The sequence below is a fragment of the Macrotis lagotis genome, chromosome X (genome assembly GCF_037893015.1).
Source record: "Macrotis lagotis isolate mMagLag1 chromosome X, bilby.v1.9.chrom.fasta, whole genome shotgun sequence".
NCBI lineage: Eukaryota > Metazoa > Chordata > Mammalia > Peramelemorphia > Peramelidae > Macrotis > Macrotis lagotis.
Window position 1 is genome coordinate 528,863,852 of NC_133666.1, and position 17,020 is coordinate 528,880,871.

General features: G+C 34.6%; 1 protein-coding gene across 1 annotated transcript in view; it reads left to right on the forward strand.

The window, feature by feature from the left end:
- F13A1 (coagulation factor XIII A chain) overlaps positions 1-17,020 on the forward strand; it is a 265,734-nt gene that overhangs the window by 18,487 nt on the left and 230,227 nt on the right. The window contains exon 3 of the mRNA XM_074202109.1: positions 9,809-9,997. Coding sequence (XP_074058210.1) covers positions 9,809-9,997 — 189 coding nt within the window. The remainder of the gene's footprint in view (positions 1-9,808; positions 9,998-17,020) is intronic.

Consider the following 17,020-nt stretch of genomic DNA (forward strand, 5'->3'; position numbering starts at 1 on the left):
TATAGTCCTCTAACACGATTAACTGGAGGGGATCACAGACTCAGGAGAACCTCTGAAGGCATAGCTAATGCAACCTTTCCCTGACTGAAATTTCCTCTCCAGCTTTCTCAGAAATGGTCATCCAGGTTTTTTTTTTTTGATGATTTTGAAGGCAATGGGGTTAAGTGGCTTGCCCATGGCCACACATCCAGGTTTTTAATCTGTATTTTTTTTAGTTTTTTTTTAAGGCAATGGGGTTAAGTGGCTTGCCCAAGGCCACACAGCTAGGTAATTATTAAGTGTCTGAGGTCAGATTTGAACTCAGGTACTCCTGACTCCAAGGCCAGTGCTCTATCCACTGCGCCACCTAGCCTCCCCAGTTTAATTTGTATTTCTTACAGGAGCACATTCTACCTTTGTAGAACTCTAAATGAAACATATTATGGAGTAGCAAATAGATGACTATAGTGTCAAAAAGGAGTATCCTCAAATCCTGCTTGAGATGCATATTAGCGAATCACTTAACCTCCCACTACCACAAATGTCTCTTTAGATAGGTCATTTGTTAAGATGTATTTAGAGTGGAATTAATGCACTCAAAGTTGTTATACCAATGAAATCATATTTGGATCCTTAAAATATTATTAAGTGTTTTCCTTTCATTAAACATCTTTTTTGAAATTTCTGTCCATCATTTCATTTCTGCCCCTTGAAAACAAGCTGACTAAATCTAACCTGTCTTCCTTATGACAGTCCTTCATGCTGACATGCAATGGCAACAGATATAAAGTCTCATATAAGGGCTCAAAAGCTCATCTTTATGGGTATGAGGGAGAGAGAAGGCACTATTTATTTGACAGCCACTCTTCTGGAAAAAAAAAAACCTGGGTTTTATAGAACTACAAGCTCAAAATGTGTCAACAGAGCAATAAAACTAAAGTGATGTTGGGTCACATTAACAAAGCCTAATGATCTCATTAGCTCCCAAGGATTCAATTACCAACTCTAAAGTGATGATTTCCAAATCTATCAACTAGTGCTAACTTCTCTGCTTACCTCCAGTATTGTATCTCAAACTGAATGTTAGGCATCTCAACTTAATACTCAACATCTTAATACTCAATAAGTCCAAAGCTAAACTCATCTTCTTTCTTACTTTCCAAATTCCCTATTACTGTGAAGGATAATGCTATCCAGGTTCACAATGTAGTAGGCATATCTCTAAGTTCTCACTTTCTCATAGCTTATGTGTCATCCATTGCCAAGATCTGTCTATTATTGCCATATAACATCTCTCATAATACTGCCCCACTTCTCTCCTGTGATATTGCCTCCACCCTTATCACCTGATGCCTAGGTTATTGCAATACATTGTTGATTTCCTGATTCTAGTCCATCTACAACTCAGCTGTCAAAGTGATCTTCCTAAAGTATAAGTCTGACCACATCATATACCACCACTGCCATCATTGTAGCCATCACTACCATCATCACCACCACCAACAACAATCATTCTATCATTCAGTAGACTCCGGTGACTCACTATTGCCACCAGGATAAAATTATGTTTGTTATTCAAAACTCTTCACAATCTTCCCCTCCCCATATTTCTAATTTCCTTATACTATATACTATCCCGTGCACTCTTAGATCCAACAACACTAGCCCCTGTGCTGATTCTTAAAAAAAGACTCTCCATTTCCCAACTCTGGGAATTTTTATTGGCTAACTTTCCATGAAAGTACCAGCTAAAATCCCACCTTTAACAAAAAGCTTTTCCATTTAATCCCTCAATTCTAGTGACTTCTTTCTTTAGTTATTTCCAATTTATCCTGTGTTTAGCTTCTTTGAATACAATTGTTTCCATGTTGTCTCTTCTATAGATTATGAGCTCCTTGAGATTAGAATGCATTTTTTACCTTTTAAAAAAATCATTAACATTTAGCCCAGAGCCTGGCACATGATAGATGTTTAATAAGTATTTATTGACTGTTTGTGTTGCTACTTTAAACCATCCCATCTTCCACAATCAAAGAATCTGTCCTTTATTTGATGCCCCCATTCCCCTCAAGAAAGTTAAAAACTCTTTTTGATAAATTTGATTCCTTACTAACCTCAAATTATATTGGATTTGAGCTCTCCTGATATTCTTTTTATAGGACCACATACAAATTAATTTTATTCTCATGCTGTTACCAGTCTTTTCATTCATTTCCTGTAAATTTCTTTTCAAAATTTGAGTCTGCTATTCATCCACATTGTTCTCTTCAGACATAATATTATGATTTCTCTTCATTAAAAATGTTTTTGTGCCTTTTGACTTTCCTTCTTGAACATCTTTATCTCTCCTAGACTGGCCTTTCCTTTGGGATTTTTAATCAGTGGAATCCTATCTATCCTTCCTCTGAATTCTTTGAATTTTCCCCCCAAAATCTACTGTTTATGTTAGACTATGCTTAGATTTCCTTTCCTCTTCTATCACAAACTCTAAGAAATGATTGCTCTACATTGCCACCTGCTAAGGTCACCATTATTTCTACTACAGCAACTAATCTCTCATTGATAATAAAAATCAGATACAGAATACATTTTCATTTCATTGATTCATCTGTCTTTTGAAATATAATTTCTATCAGCAAAGCAAGTCAAATTATATTAACTGCTTTAAATTTTTCTTTTTGGAAAGGGAGAGCCAAAGTGAATTTTAGTAATTCCCTTCATAATTGAAGTTCCCCATTGCTATCTTATGTTGTTTCTCACTCCATCCCATTACCCAGTCCTTTAGGACAAGGATTAATTTATTTTTGATTTTGTATCCACAGCACCTGGAAAATAGTATGTAATTAACAAGGACTTGTTGATTGGTTATTATTTTGCCCTGATTCAGGTTCATGGTATTTCCCCAAATCCCTATTTATTTAATCTCTGTAGCCAAGTGTCTGTAGCATATACAAGTAGCTTTACTCAAGATAGAACATCTTATTTAGAAGAATTAATAAAAGTTAAAATTCATTTGTAAAAAACTCTAGCTCATAAGCATGCTTATTTATTCAGGCTTCAGATATTAGCAGGTATTTAATCCTTAACCTTTATGTTTCGCTATCATATGCATATCTTTTTTCTGCCTAATGAGAATCACTGACAATAGAGACTTACCTTTAATTAGTTAAGAAAATGAATATTTCACATTATACAAATGCAGACATATTCTCCTCAGTGTATTTCCCTTAGCTAAGGTCTTGTGTTGTTGTTTGTCCTTCATTTTTGAAGAGGAACAATGACATCCCAGTGTGAGATCCTGACTCCTGTGTGAATTGCACAATATTGTCAGCCTCATTCTCTCTTCCTGAGTCATCTAAGCTCATTGGCAAGACAAAAGTCAAGATGACTGGCAATGACCCAGGATGCAGTGGATGACCTTGGCAACTCTGATGTCTGACCAAGCTCTAAGACCCCCCTCCATGGGCCCTGCTTCAACTCTTTTCATCGTTATTTGAACAAATTGTTCTCATCTGTCCATTCAAGCAGGGATATTTCTGTACCTGCTTAGGATAGACATTTCCTTTACTAACTGATGGGTTTGAGGCCTGGTAGTTGACCTCAACTTGTTTTAGCCTATATGCCAAGATGGTTTTATCAGTTTATGGTCACTGTGCATGCTACAGCTTCTTAGAATCACAGGTGACACTGGATGACTAATTGGATCTCCAAAGGAAGATGAGCAGTCCTCACAACAGAGGTCCTGGTCCTCCCAGGGTTTCCCTAAAGAATCAAAGACACCAAGTAATCTCCTCTCACTGTCATCACAGGCTTCTTTCAATGTAGGTCTTTCACACATTTCAATGAACATGTTTGATATCATTAGAAAAAGTTATGAAAAAAACAGCAATATTTCTTAAATTCAAAAGGAGGAATATCCAGAGACTCCACTGTAAAGTAAATGCATTTTTCTTGTGAAAAAACTGTGAAAAAACAATAACACCTCATTGTTATTTTAAAACATCTTTAATTTTTAAACATCTGTTTAATTTGAAAGAGGTTTAGATTCAGAATCAGATACTTGGGGTTTTAATCCTAGATTTGCTTTCTATGTGGCTCTGGGCAAGTTACTTCCCCTTGTTTGGCCTCAGTTTTTCTAATCAGAAAAATGAAGATATTAAATAATCAATTAAATCAATAATCAATTAAATACCTACTGTGATAGACATTAGAAAATCAAAAAATCAACCCTCCAAGAAGCTTACATCTTATAAAGGGAGACAGCATAATTAAAACACATGCATGTGTATATATATGCAGTATATATGTATATATGCATAAATACATATGATACATAAATAGACACACATATTGAATATAGATATAGATATTGATATAGATTAGATATAGGTATAGGTATAAATATATAGATATACATATGGATATGGTGCCCTTGAATAAGGAATGGGGATGGGGGGTTAGTGGGAAATAGAGAAGGGAAAAGGTAAAGATAGCTCTTGAGCTCTATCTTAAAAGAAACCAGAGTTTCAAAGAAGTAAAAGTGAGAAAAGATCATTCTAAAAATGAAGAACAGAGAGTGAAAAGGCATATAGAAAGGAGTCTTGTGTGAAGAATAGCACAAAGGTCAGTATGGTCTGTGCTTGGAGAGGAATGATGTGTAATAAAACAAAAAAGGAATTTTTAAATGGGGAGGTTATGAAGAGCTTTAAGTATTAAATAAGCGAATTTATATTTGATCCTAAAGATAATAGGAACCAGCTGGGTAATGTAGTAGATAGAGTACCAGGTCTGGAATCAGGAAAACTCATCTTTCTGAGACACTTAGCCCTCTTTGTCTGTTTATTCAACTATAAAAAGAATTGGAGAAGGAAAAGCAAACCACTCTATTATCTTCCCCAAGAAAGTCCAAAATGGGTTTGTGGAGAGTTGGACATGTCTGAAAATGACTGAACAATAACAAAGAGATGATAGGAAGCCATTGAGGTTTATATTGTACATGGGGTGAGAGGATATGACATGGTCAAATCCTAAAAATCTGTATATGCATTATAAAATTTTTTTGTTTTATTTCTTTTTTGTTTTATTTCTTTTACATTAGTACAATAATCTTGTTATGAGAGTAACATAACCTCCCTCCTCCCCCAAGAAGATGAGGAACCTCAAGAAAAGTGAGAGAGAGAAAAAAAAAGTACTTCAGTCTGTATTCAGATTCCAATGACTCTGTCTCTGGGATGAGTTGCCTTCTTTATCATAAACCCACCAAAGAAGTTGCCTCCATATTTTTCCCACAGTTGCTAGTAGTAGCTGTATTTCCCTCCACTCTATTTCTTCCCACCTTCATTTATTCTATTCTCTCTCCCCTTTCACCTTGTTCCTATTCAAAAATGTGTTATATATGAGTACCCTCTCCCACCATCTTTCCTCTCTTCTATCAATTATTTCCCCCTTTCTTCCCTTATTTCCCCTCATCCCATCCCTTTCTTCTCATTTTTCTCTAGGGAAAGATAGATTTCTATACCCTATTAAATGTGTGTTATTTCCTCTCTGATCCATTTCTGATGAGAATGAAGGTTCACTCATTCCCTGCCTTCCCCCATTCCACTCAATTGAAAAAGCCTTTTATTGGCTCATGTGAAATATCTTAGCCCCTTCTTCTTCTTCTATTTTCTCTTCCTCTCAATATTTTCCTTTATCACTCACTGACTCCATCATTTTACTATATTTTACCATTATATTTAGCTCCTTCCTGTGCCTTGTCTATATATGTTCCTTCTAACTGCTCTTATAAATGAGAAAGTTCACATGAGTTATCAGTATCTTCTTCCCATGCAGGAATACAAACAGTTCAATATTAAGTTCTTTATAGTTAGTCTCATCTATGCCTTCTATGGTTCCCCCAAGTCCTGTACTTGGAGATCAAACTTTCTGTTCAGCTCTGGTTATTTCAATAGGAAAGTTTGAAAGCCCCCTATTTCACTGAAAGTCCATCTTTTCCCCTGAAAGAGGATGCTCACTTTTGATGGGTAATTGATTCTTGGTTGTAAACCAGGTCTTTTGCCTTCCAGAATATCCTATTCCAAGCCCTATGAGCCCTTAAATGTATGCTGCCAGATCTTGTTTGTTTGTTTCTGGCAGCTTTTAGCATTTTCTCTTTGACCTGGGTGTTTTGGAATTTTACTATAATATTCCTGGAAGTTTATCTTTTGGGGAATCTCTTTCAGGAGGTGATAGGTGATTTCCCTCAATTTCTATTTTACCCCCTGCTTCTAGGATCTCAGGGCAATTTTGCTGTATTATTTTTTTGAAAAATGAAGTCTAGGCTCTTTTCCTAATCATGACTTTCAGAGAGTCCAATAATTTTAAAATTATCTCTCCTGGATCCGTTTTCAAGGTCAGTTGTTTTTCCAATGAAATATTTCACATTTTCTTCTAATTTTTGTTTTTTGGGGGATAGTTTTATTTCTTCCTGATTTCCTGCAAAGTCATTGGCTTCCTTTAGTTCCATTCTGCATTTAGAGGAGTTATTTTCTTCTGAGAGTTTTTTAATCTCCTTTTCCAGCTGTCCAATTCTGCTTTTTAAGGCATTCTTCTCCTCATCTGTCTTTTGTGTTGCTTTTTCAATTTGGCCTAAACTGGTTTTTAACATATTATTTTCTTCATCCCCCCATCCCCATTCCTTATTATTTCTTTCATCAAGTTGCTGAATTGTTTTTCATGATTTATCAGCATTTGCTCTCATTTTTCCTCCCAATTTCTCCCCTACCTCCCTTAATTGCTTTTCAGTCTTTTTTGAGCTCATCTATAGCCTAAGCCTATTTTCTATTTCTCTTGAAGATTTTTGGATACGGAAGCTTTGATTTTGTCATCTTCTGCATCTTCCATACGACCAAAGTAATTTTCTATGGTCAGATTCTTCCTTTTCTTTTGTTTGCTCATTTCCTCAGCCTATGACTGATTTACTGTACTTCCAAGGCTTTGGGGGGTTTGGGGACAACCCACAGGGACCTCAATTTCTCCAAGGTCTTACAAGAGGCTCTGACTCCTTTCTTGCCTGTCTTTCTTGCCTGTGCTTTGATATATGGATGACCACAGGCCCTCCCCGCTGCCCTGGAGCTGTGAAGAGAATCCCTGCTCCATTATGGTGGTATGGGAGTCCAAACTGCAACCTGAATCTGAGTGTGGGAAAAAAGCAGAGTCCTGCCCCAGTGAGACAAGACAGATTTATGCAGTCTCCCCCAATCCCCTTACCATCTGTGGGTTGTACTCTGGAGTTGCAGGCTGGCCTCCCTGATTCCCATTGCAGGTTCTCATCATCAGGGCTGCTCTGAGGTCAACTCTTGCTCCACACTCATTCTGATGTGGCAGAGTTTTTGCACCACCCCTTCCAGTTGTTCCCAGTGATTCCTGGGCCAAGAGATCTGGAAACAACCTCCTCTGCCACAGACCCGGGACCTCCAGGGATCTAGGCACCCAGCCTGGCTACACTGTACTATACTGCAGCTGCAGCTTTTTCCAGCCCCTGGTCCTGGTGAAACAGATCTTTTCTGCAGAATTTCTAAGTTGTCTTGGACTGGGAAGTTGGATCGCTCAGTCTTTCTGTGTGTTCTGCCCCTCTAAATTTTGGTTAGAGTCATAATTTGACAACTTTTGAACTTTTGGGGGGAATTGGTTTCCGGAAATTCCTGCCTTCATGCTGAAATTTTGGCTATGCCACCATCTTGACTCCACCCACCTGAAGTTTTATTTCTCTGGAATTTGCCCACCATCATTATAAATGGAGACCATCTCAAAATGATCTCCACATTATCAAATTTTTGTTCATACAATGATCCTGTGACAGAGAAAGGTCAAATATGTTTCCTGTTGAGACCTAAATTTCTTTGGTAGCTATGTGGAGGAAGGATTAGAGTAAGTGGATACTTAGAACAGCTAAATTGCACAGTAGATAGAGTCAGGAGGACCTGAGTTCAAATGTGAACTCAAACACTTAATACTTACTAGCTGTGTGATCTTTGTGAAGACACTTAATCCCATTGCCTGAAAAAAAAATTAAGTAGATACTTGATAGCTTGAGGCAGAGTGGCCTGTATGAAGGCTATTGGAAATCCAGGTGATTATAACCTGAACTAGGTTGCTGATTGTGTGAGTGTGAATGATTGCTAAGAGACGTTGTGAGGATAAAAATGGCATAATTTGGCAACAGCTTATATCTATGGGGTGAGGAAATGTCACAAGTGGATGATGGTACTGAAGTTATGACCCTTAATGACTGGGAAGACAGTGGGGCTCTCCATAGAAATAGGAAAGTTTGGAAGAGGGATGGAATTGGAGAGAAAGATAATAAGTTTTGTTCTAGAAGTATTGGACTTGAGATGACTATTGAATTAAAAGTTCAAAATAACAATGGGTATAACAGTTCTGGGAAGTGATTCAGGATGGGAATATAGATGTAAGAATAACTTGCATAAGGATGAAAATTTAACCTTTGGAAGCTGAGTATACAGAGAAAAGAAAAGAAAATTTGTCTATATGACCATTGAGATAGCCCTTTCCAGCTGATAGGAATTGAATATGAAGGGATGAAATATAAAAAATAAAATTAAGGGATGAGAGGGGAAGGTACTCAGTAAAAGGGCTTTCCCTTTAGAGATAGAATGGGGTAAATCATGTCTCATAAAAGAGACAAGAAAAAGCTTTTATAATGGAGTGAAAGAGTGGGGAGGTGAGGAGAAGTGAGTGAACCTTACATTCATCAGAATTAGCTCAAAGAGGGAATAACATACATACTCAGTTGGGTAAAGAAATCTATCTTACTCTATAGGAAAGTAGAAGGTGAGAGAGGTTAGTAAAAACAAAACTAGAACCAAGTAAAACTAAAACAAAAACTAAAAACAAAATACTTGAGGAGGGACAGGGTGAAAGGAGAGAGAGGATAAAATAAGTGGGGAGGAATAGGTTGGAGGGAAATACAGTCAGGAATTGTAACTATGAAAAACAATTTTTGAAATAAGTTTCTCTAATAAAGGCTTTACTTTTCAAACATAGAGAACTGAGTCAAATATTTAAAAATAAGAGCCATTCCCGAATTGATAAATGGTCAAAAGATATGAACAGTTTTCAGAGAAAACTGTCAATACTATCTATAGCTAATAAAAATATTCTACCTTGCTGGAGAGTATGAATCTGGCCAAAAATATACTTTGTCCTCAATTAGAAGGTTTCCCATTTTTAAAAGATGAAGAATCTAAAACAAATTACATGACTTACCCAAGCTTATTTAAGTAGTAATTCATGAGGATTTTTCCTCTCATAGGCATCACATAGTACTTTGCAGTTGTCTGATGTATTTGTCATATATTTTTGTGTATCTTTGTTGTTGATTAGGAGTGATCTTTCCCTGATAGGCTGTAAGGTTCAAAAGGGCAAGTACAACTTTATTTGAACTTTGTATCCCCACCAGTGTCCACAGTAGGTATTTTCAAGAAATTGATTTGGTAGAGATGTTTTGGAAAAACATAGGATAGATAAAGGTCTCAATAGGAAACTTACTTGATCTTTCCCTGTCACAGGATCATTTCATGAACAAAAACTTGATAATGTATATACAGTTTTTAATTACTCTTAACAAACTATCATCATATGAGATTGGATGTCCAAGTCTCCCAACTTTATTTCTAAGGCAATAGTTCCAAGTCCTTGCTGCACACTTTTCTGGGGGGAAAATGCATCTATTTATCTGCCATATTTATTCTGTCTCTAAATCTAAAAATGTGATTATCAAATCAAAGACTCTTACTGGTTTTCTCCTATTGAATTTCTTTGAACACAGACTTTCTGAATGTCACTGACGTCCACCTCTTCAAGGATTCCTGGGATACCAACAAGGTGGAGCATCACACAGATCTATATAACAATGAAAAGTTAATTGTTCGCAGAGGGCAGCCTTTCTATGTTCAGATTGACTTTAATCGCCCCTATGACCCTGAAAGGGATATCTTCAGACTGGAATATGTCATTGGTGAGTGTTCTGATTAAATATGAACCATAATGGCAAAGAGATGGGAGTAGAAACTGGGGTGGTGATAGAATTGGTATTGCCCAACTTTTAGAATAAGGATTTGAGGTATGTGATTTAGAAAACTGAAAAGTAAATTGGTGTCAAAAGGCAATTCCCCACTACTGGATTGGCACTAAAATTAATTTTTTTCATTATTAACTCTCTGTGTAATGCAAGGTGGGTCACTAGACTGCTCTGTGGTCTAGAGTGTGGAGCAATATTTAGTTATAGACATAAGGAAACTGGAGAATCTTTAGATAAGGACAACTATGATGGTGAAATGCCAGGTCACACCATGAACATTTTTTCATTCAATGAACATTTATAAAGTGTCTACTGTGCTAAGTGCTAAATGCTAAGTTACAACAGGACAAAAGACAGTTCTTGCTCCCAAGGAACTTAGATTTTAATGGGGGAGACAACATAGAAGCAAATATACAAAGTAAGAGATATACAGGATAAATAAGAAATAATTAGAAGAGAGAAAGCACTGTAATTAAGAGGGGTCAAGAAAAGATTCCTGTAGTTAAGGGAACTGGGGGAAAAAAGAGTTCACCTGAAGAAAGGAATACTTGGGAAGAGTACATTAGCTCTCTTCAAGAATTTCAAAGGCCACAATATGGGAAAGGGATTAGAATTACTTTACTTGAATCCAGAAGGTAGAATCATGAGCAATGGGTAGAGGTAAGGGAAGGTAGATTTTTATGCAATATAACAATTAGATCTATCCCAAGTGGAATACATGGACTTTGGAAGTAGATGGTTCTTTTTTTTTTTTATCAAAGTCTCCGATAAAGTTGATGCTGAGTTGTTAGGGATATTGTTTAAGTAGAGATTTGAACTAGGTATTCTCTAAGGACAGTTATTACATTTAAGCCTTTCTGTTTCTATATCTACAACAATGCCCCAATAGTCAATTATACAATTCTGGGCATAAAAATTTTTTTAAAGGGAGAAAGAAAGGGAAGAAGAAAAAAAAGGCAGAACAAATAAAGAAGGAGAAAAGAAAGAGGGAAAAGAGAAAGAAAGCAAAAAAAGGAAAGAAGGAAGGGAGGAAAGAAGAGAGAAAGGAAGAAAGGAAGGCAGAGGGAAGAAGAAAAATAAAGAAAAAGATGAAAAAAAGAAAGGAGGGAAAGAAGAAGAAAGAGGAAGACCCAAACCTTGAAGGATTTGAATTGACTCTTGATGATTTGTAGACATGATATGTGATTGATTGAAATTTTTGACTTTTCTTGTCATGTTTAATTTAGCATCATATTTTGTAGGCACAACCTTTGTTTCATCCACACTGGTTACTGATAACAAAATCAACTTTAAACTCCATTGTGCATATTATGCCTTTTCAAAATTCGCAAGAGTAGCACCTAAAATACTGATTAAAAACAGATACCAAATTCAAAATTTTAAGTTCACAATAAGTATAGTATGATCTTATTGAGCAAGTGAAGTTTATACTTGTGAAAATAAACAGGAGATAGCAGAATGTAGAGCAACATTCACAATATTAAACAATAGATCTGGAAAAGATTTAAATAACTATCAACTCCATCCTTCTCATTTTTACAGGTAAATAACTGATAACAAGAGCTATAAAGTGATTTGCACAAAGTAATACAGCTACTTGGTCAGAGGGAGAACTAGTACCCAAGAGCTACGACCTTATAGTTTAGTATTCTTTGCATTACATTATAAAACCCTTGTAAATGCTTTTAGCTAACAGATAAAAGCTGTCTTCAATGTTTGCTTCAACATGTTTCACTTAATTTTATCATAGTTCTTAGTGATTTTTTCATAGAATGGACACTTGTGTTTTATGTATGTCCATTATTTAATGATTTTAATGATTATGGCTTCATTACATAGTAGTTCTGGAAATCTTGTTTCTTCCATTCTTTTTTTTTTTCATTATGTACCTTGATATCCTAGGCCTTTTGGTTCTTCAAAAGAATTTTGTTATTATTTTGTCTAGTTCCATAAAATAATTTCATGAAAGTTTTATGTGTAAAGCACTAGATGATATCATTGTTTATTATATTAGAATGGCTCAGTCATGAGCAATGAATGTCCATGTCTATTTGTCCCTTCTTATTTAAGTAAAGGTACTGGATCAGCTAGGTGGTGCAGTGAATAGAACACTGGCTCTGGAGTCAGGAGGACCTGAGTTCAGATTTAAATTTAGATACTTAATAATTACCTAGCTGTGTGAACTTGGGCACTTAACCCCATTGTCTTAATAAACAAAATTTTTAAAAGAGAGTGCTTTGAAATTATACTTTTATTTCTTAATTGTGCTGTGATAAAATCTTGACTCTAATGAAGTTTGTATCTGAATGAAATTTCTCTATCTTTCCTTCATCTCATATTATTAGATATAAATGTTAACAATTTATGTGTGTTTATTTTGTATTATATAATACTGAAACTTGTAATTTTCTCAATTGGTTTCTTTGGTGATTAATAGAAGTTTTCTACACACACACAATGTACCATCATATCGGCAATTAGGGAAGTTTCTTCCCTTTATTGTTAATTTACACCTCTAATTTCTTTCTATTTCCTCATTGCTATTTCTTATATTTCTAGAAAAATGTTGAATCAGAGTGAGGATGAGAATATCTTTGCTTTATTCATGTGTTCATTGGAAAATCTAGTGTTTTGCCATGGCATTTAATGCTAGTTTTTGGTTTTAGGGATACACTATTAAGCATATTAAAATAATCCTTATATGCTTGTGCTTTTTAGTGTTTTGATCAGTAGTCTTATATTTTGTCAAAGGAATTTTATGCAACTGTTGATGTGAAAATGTATTTTGATTGGTTTGTCTCCAATATTATTAATTATATTCATTGTTTTCCAAATGCTTAATCACACCTGCATGGTAGAAATTCAGTTTGGTTGTTAAGATACTTTTTCATCTATATTGCTGTAATTATTTTAGTTACGTTTTTATTTTTAAAAATTTACATAACTTTTCATTAATGATATAGCCTTATAGTTCTCAATTTATCCTGTGATTATTTATGTATAAGGACTATATTAATTTGGTTTTTAAAAAGTTTGGTAGAGTTTTCTATATCAATTAAAAAGAATAATATTTATATCATAGATATTAATTGCTCTTTACATATTTACTTAAGTTCATTCTCAAAAGTAGTCTCAGACTATGGGGTCCTCCGCCCCATTTTTCTGAAGTTTCTTCTTCAATTTTGCTTGGTGTTGTTAGGTTGACTAAAATCTCTTTCATTTTCTTTGACTTGAGTATTTTAAACTTTCAAAGATAATAATTTAGATTTTAAATTTGGCTAGTACATAATTGTTGTACTAATTTATGATAATTTAAAAAATTTAATTTTTGTCAATTAACCTCATTAACTTTTTATTTTATTAATTTGATTTACTTTTTTAAAAAAAATTAGGTTAACACAAGTTAATTAACTGTCAAATTTCAAAGAAATAGCTTTAAGTTTTATCATTTCTAAAAACCTTATGTTTTCTTTTTTCTTTCTTTACCTTTTCTTTGGTTTGCAAGGCATCTTTTTTGTGTTTATTTTGGGTTTGATGATTTGTTGATTCTCTCTCTCTCTCTCTCTCTCAACATTGCCTACTGAGACTGTTATTCTCTTTTTTCCTGTTTTATTAATGCATGTTTTAAAAGTTATAATTGTTTTCTAAGTACTTCTTAAACTATATCTCAAATTTATAGTATTTAGTTTCTACATCAGTCTCTTTCATAGAGTTGTTATTTATTTCTATTTGGGTTGTTTTTTTTTTTTTTTGCAAGGAAATGGGATTAAATGACTTGCCCAAGTTCAAACAGCTAGGGAATTATCATGTGTCTGAGGTTGGATTTGAACTCAGGTCCTCCTGACTCCAGGGCTGGTGGCTCTATTCACTGTACCACCTAACTGCCCCATTTATTTCTATTTTTTAAAAACCCACTTGTTATTCAAAATGTAATGTTTAAATTTCCATTTGGGTCTTTATGCTCCTTTTATTGAGTACCACTTTTATTATGTTATAATCTGTAAAGGATGTATTCAATATTTTTCTAATTTGAACTTAGTAAATTTTTTTAATTTTTTCTAGTACATGGTTGTTTTTTGTAAAGTGACTATATGATGCTAAGAAATATGTATGTGTATGTATATATACATACACACATATATGTATGTATATATATATAGCATATATATATATATTCTTTTTTAATAGTCTCATTCAGAGGGAAAAACAACTCTTTCAAATTTAAATTTTCCCATACTCTTTTCAGTTCTACAGCTTCTTTTTTCTGTTTATTTGAATTTGTTTAGATTTATCCAACAGAGTTACACACAAATGTCCTATCTATGTTTGGGGCTTTGTTGTTGCTATGATTATTGTTGTTGTTTAGCAATTCAGGTAACTTTTCCTTTAAATCATTTATTTTTGTTTTTTGTTTTTTGTTTTTGTTTTTGACAAGGCAATGGGTTAGGTGCCTTGCCCAAATTGAAACAGCTAGGTAATTATTAAGTGTCTGAGGTCAAATTTGAACTCAGGTTCTCCTGACTCCAGGGTCCATGCTCTATCCACTGTGCCACCTAGCTGCCCTCCTTTAAGTCATTTAGATATGATGCCACTCTTACATACATATTTATTAAGGATAATATTTTGTTATGTAGAGTGTCTTTAATCATTTTATTGTTTCCCTATTAAACTCTCTTAGAAATATGAATTTTCTTTTCTTTTTACTTTTTCTGATAGCATGATTACAACTTTTTCTCCCATTTATTGTCAGTATGTTCCCTAGACATTTATGAACACTTTTCACCATCCTGTCACTATCCCATTCCTGATATATGAAGTAAACCTTACTCCTATCTTCTCTGTCAAATATTCAAGGCAGCAAGAGCAAAAATTGGGTATTCCTTCCCCTTATCTAAGGTGTGGGCCTCCCTACTCATTGCTAAGTCAGAAAATAATTCTGATACTGAAATTCTTAGTAAAAATGATGAGTCACTAGCATTGAATTTGAGGATATTTTGAGGGCATTTTGAATTTCTTCCCTCTAGCTATATATTCCTTGGTGTAATGAAAATAATTTCTTTTTTTTTTTTTGCACCATTGCACTACTGAAAAACTGATCATGATTTTCTTCCAAGTTTGGCCACTGGAGTTTAAACTCTGGAAAGACCTGATGTATAGGGTTTAGGGATGAATTATTTCTGTTGTTGTATGAGGACCAGCTCACTTAAATTCTGAGCCACTTATTACAAGTTCACCTCTAAGGTGATTCATTTCTCAGTCATAGGAGCTCTCAATGTTCTTCTGACAAGTTATAACCACCATTAGGTGGTTAGAACATTCTCCACACTGACATAATCAAAGCTCGCTTTTTTTTTTTTAGCATAATGAATTGATCATGGAATCTGGAGTCTGAAGACCTGGCTCCAAATCCTAGTTCTTTCCATTATTACCAGTATGACCTTGAGTTAAGGATCCTCATCTGTACAATGAGTTGGGGGTGGAAGGTAGAATAGTTTATATGATTTTAAAGATCCCTTCCATTTTTAAATCTATGATTCTAAATAATATTAAAGCACATTTTCAACCTATGTATGTTCAAGAGAGGTGTGAGGATTTTCTTTTTTTGTCTGTAATCATTTTGAAAAACAACTAAATTTTAATTCAATTAAAATAGTTTCTTGGAGATATCATTGCATTTGAAGATCTTCTATTTCACTACAATGGTGAAGAAAAGGAAAGCAGAGAAATTTCTGTTTTAACCTGAGAAGGGAGGGAGGGAATGAATAGTATTAATTTTCTACCTAGAATGTTCCAAGAACTATTCAAAATTCTTTACAGATATTATTTCATCTGATCCTTCCAACAACCTTGCAAAGTAAGTACCATTATAATCCCCAATTTATAATTGAGGAAACTAAGGCAAACAAGTTAAGTAACTTGGCCAGGGTCATGTAGCCAGTAACTGGCTGAATCTGGATTTGAACTCAGGACTTCCTAATGACAGGTCCAGAGATCTATCTACTGTGTCATCTAGTCAAGGATTCTCTCACTGAAGTCCTTCTCTCTATTGCATAAGAGGGTAGACTCTCTAAGACTACTCTAGGTTAGTCTACATTTTAGCAGTTAAGAAATCTTGGAGTATGGATCTGGTAAAGGATTTTATTTCTGACATTCAAAGACCAACCAACCTAAGTTCAAAGAGGTTCATGAATTTTATCAGCCCTGGTAGACTACAAAGCCACCTGCTAAAAGTATGAAAAGCTTACTGTTTATCAGTACAGAGGATATCCATATGAAGATGTAGATCTTATAAAAATGAAGACGTATATGAGAAATAGAGGTCTGTTTCAAGAGAATCTAGAAAAACAACACCATATAACTTTTCTTTAGTTGGGCATCATAACAGAATTTGAGCTTCAGGTAGGTTATACGGTGACTTCAGGACTGCAGTCATAAATGCAATACTGAGCCATGTTTTTGCCTTTTAAAAAATGTATTTCTGTGGCCTCATTTGGACTCAGAAATAACTCTTGAAATGCAGTGTTTTTCCTTTTCCTGTTGAACTGAATAAAGCTATGGAAATTAGGCTTTAAAGCAATTGTCTGTAACAAGAACAGACAAGAGCAGAATGCCAACTGGAAAGGAAACGAAATGTGAGGATCTGGTTTTATAGATTCTAGGTGTGCTGCAAGTCAAGGAAACTCAATATATGAAAATTAGTTTTAAGAAAAAAGGAAAGAAGAGAAAAAATAGACAGAGGAATGACAGATTTTACAAAGGCATTCTTTGCTTTCTTCAATGGAATTACTGTATAATTCCTTCAAATAGCTTATGATAAGATTCACCCAAGTTTGATTTACACAGTTTCAGAAACATAACCATTTCAAAAAGCAAGTTACAATTAAAGAAAATGAAACCCTTTCATTTTCTTTCCAATTTTTATCACTGGAATTTAGAACTAAATGGGATCCTGAAGATAAT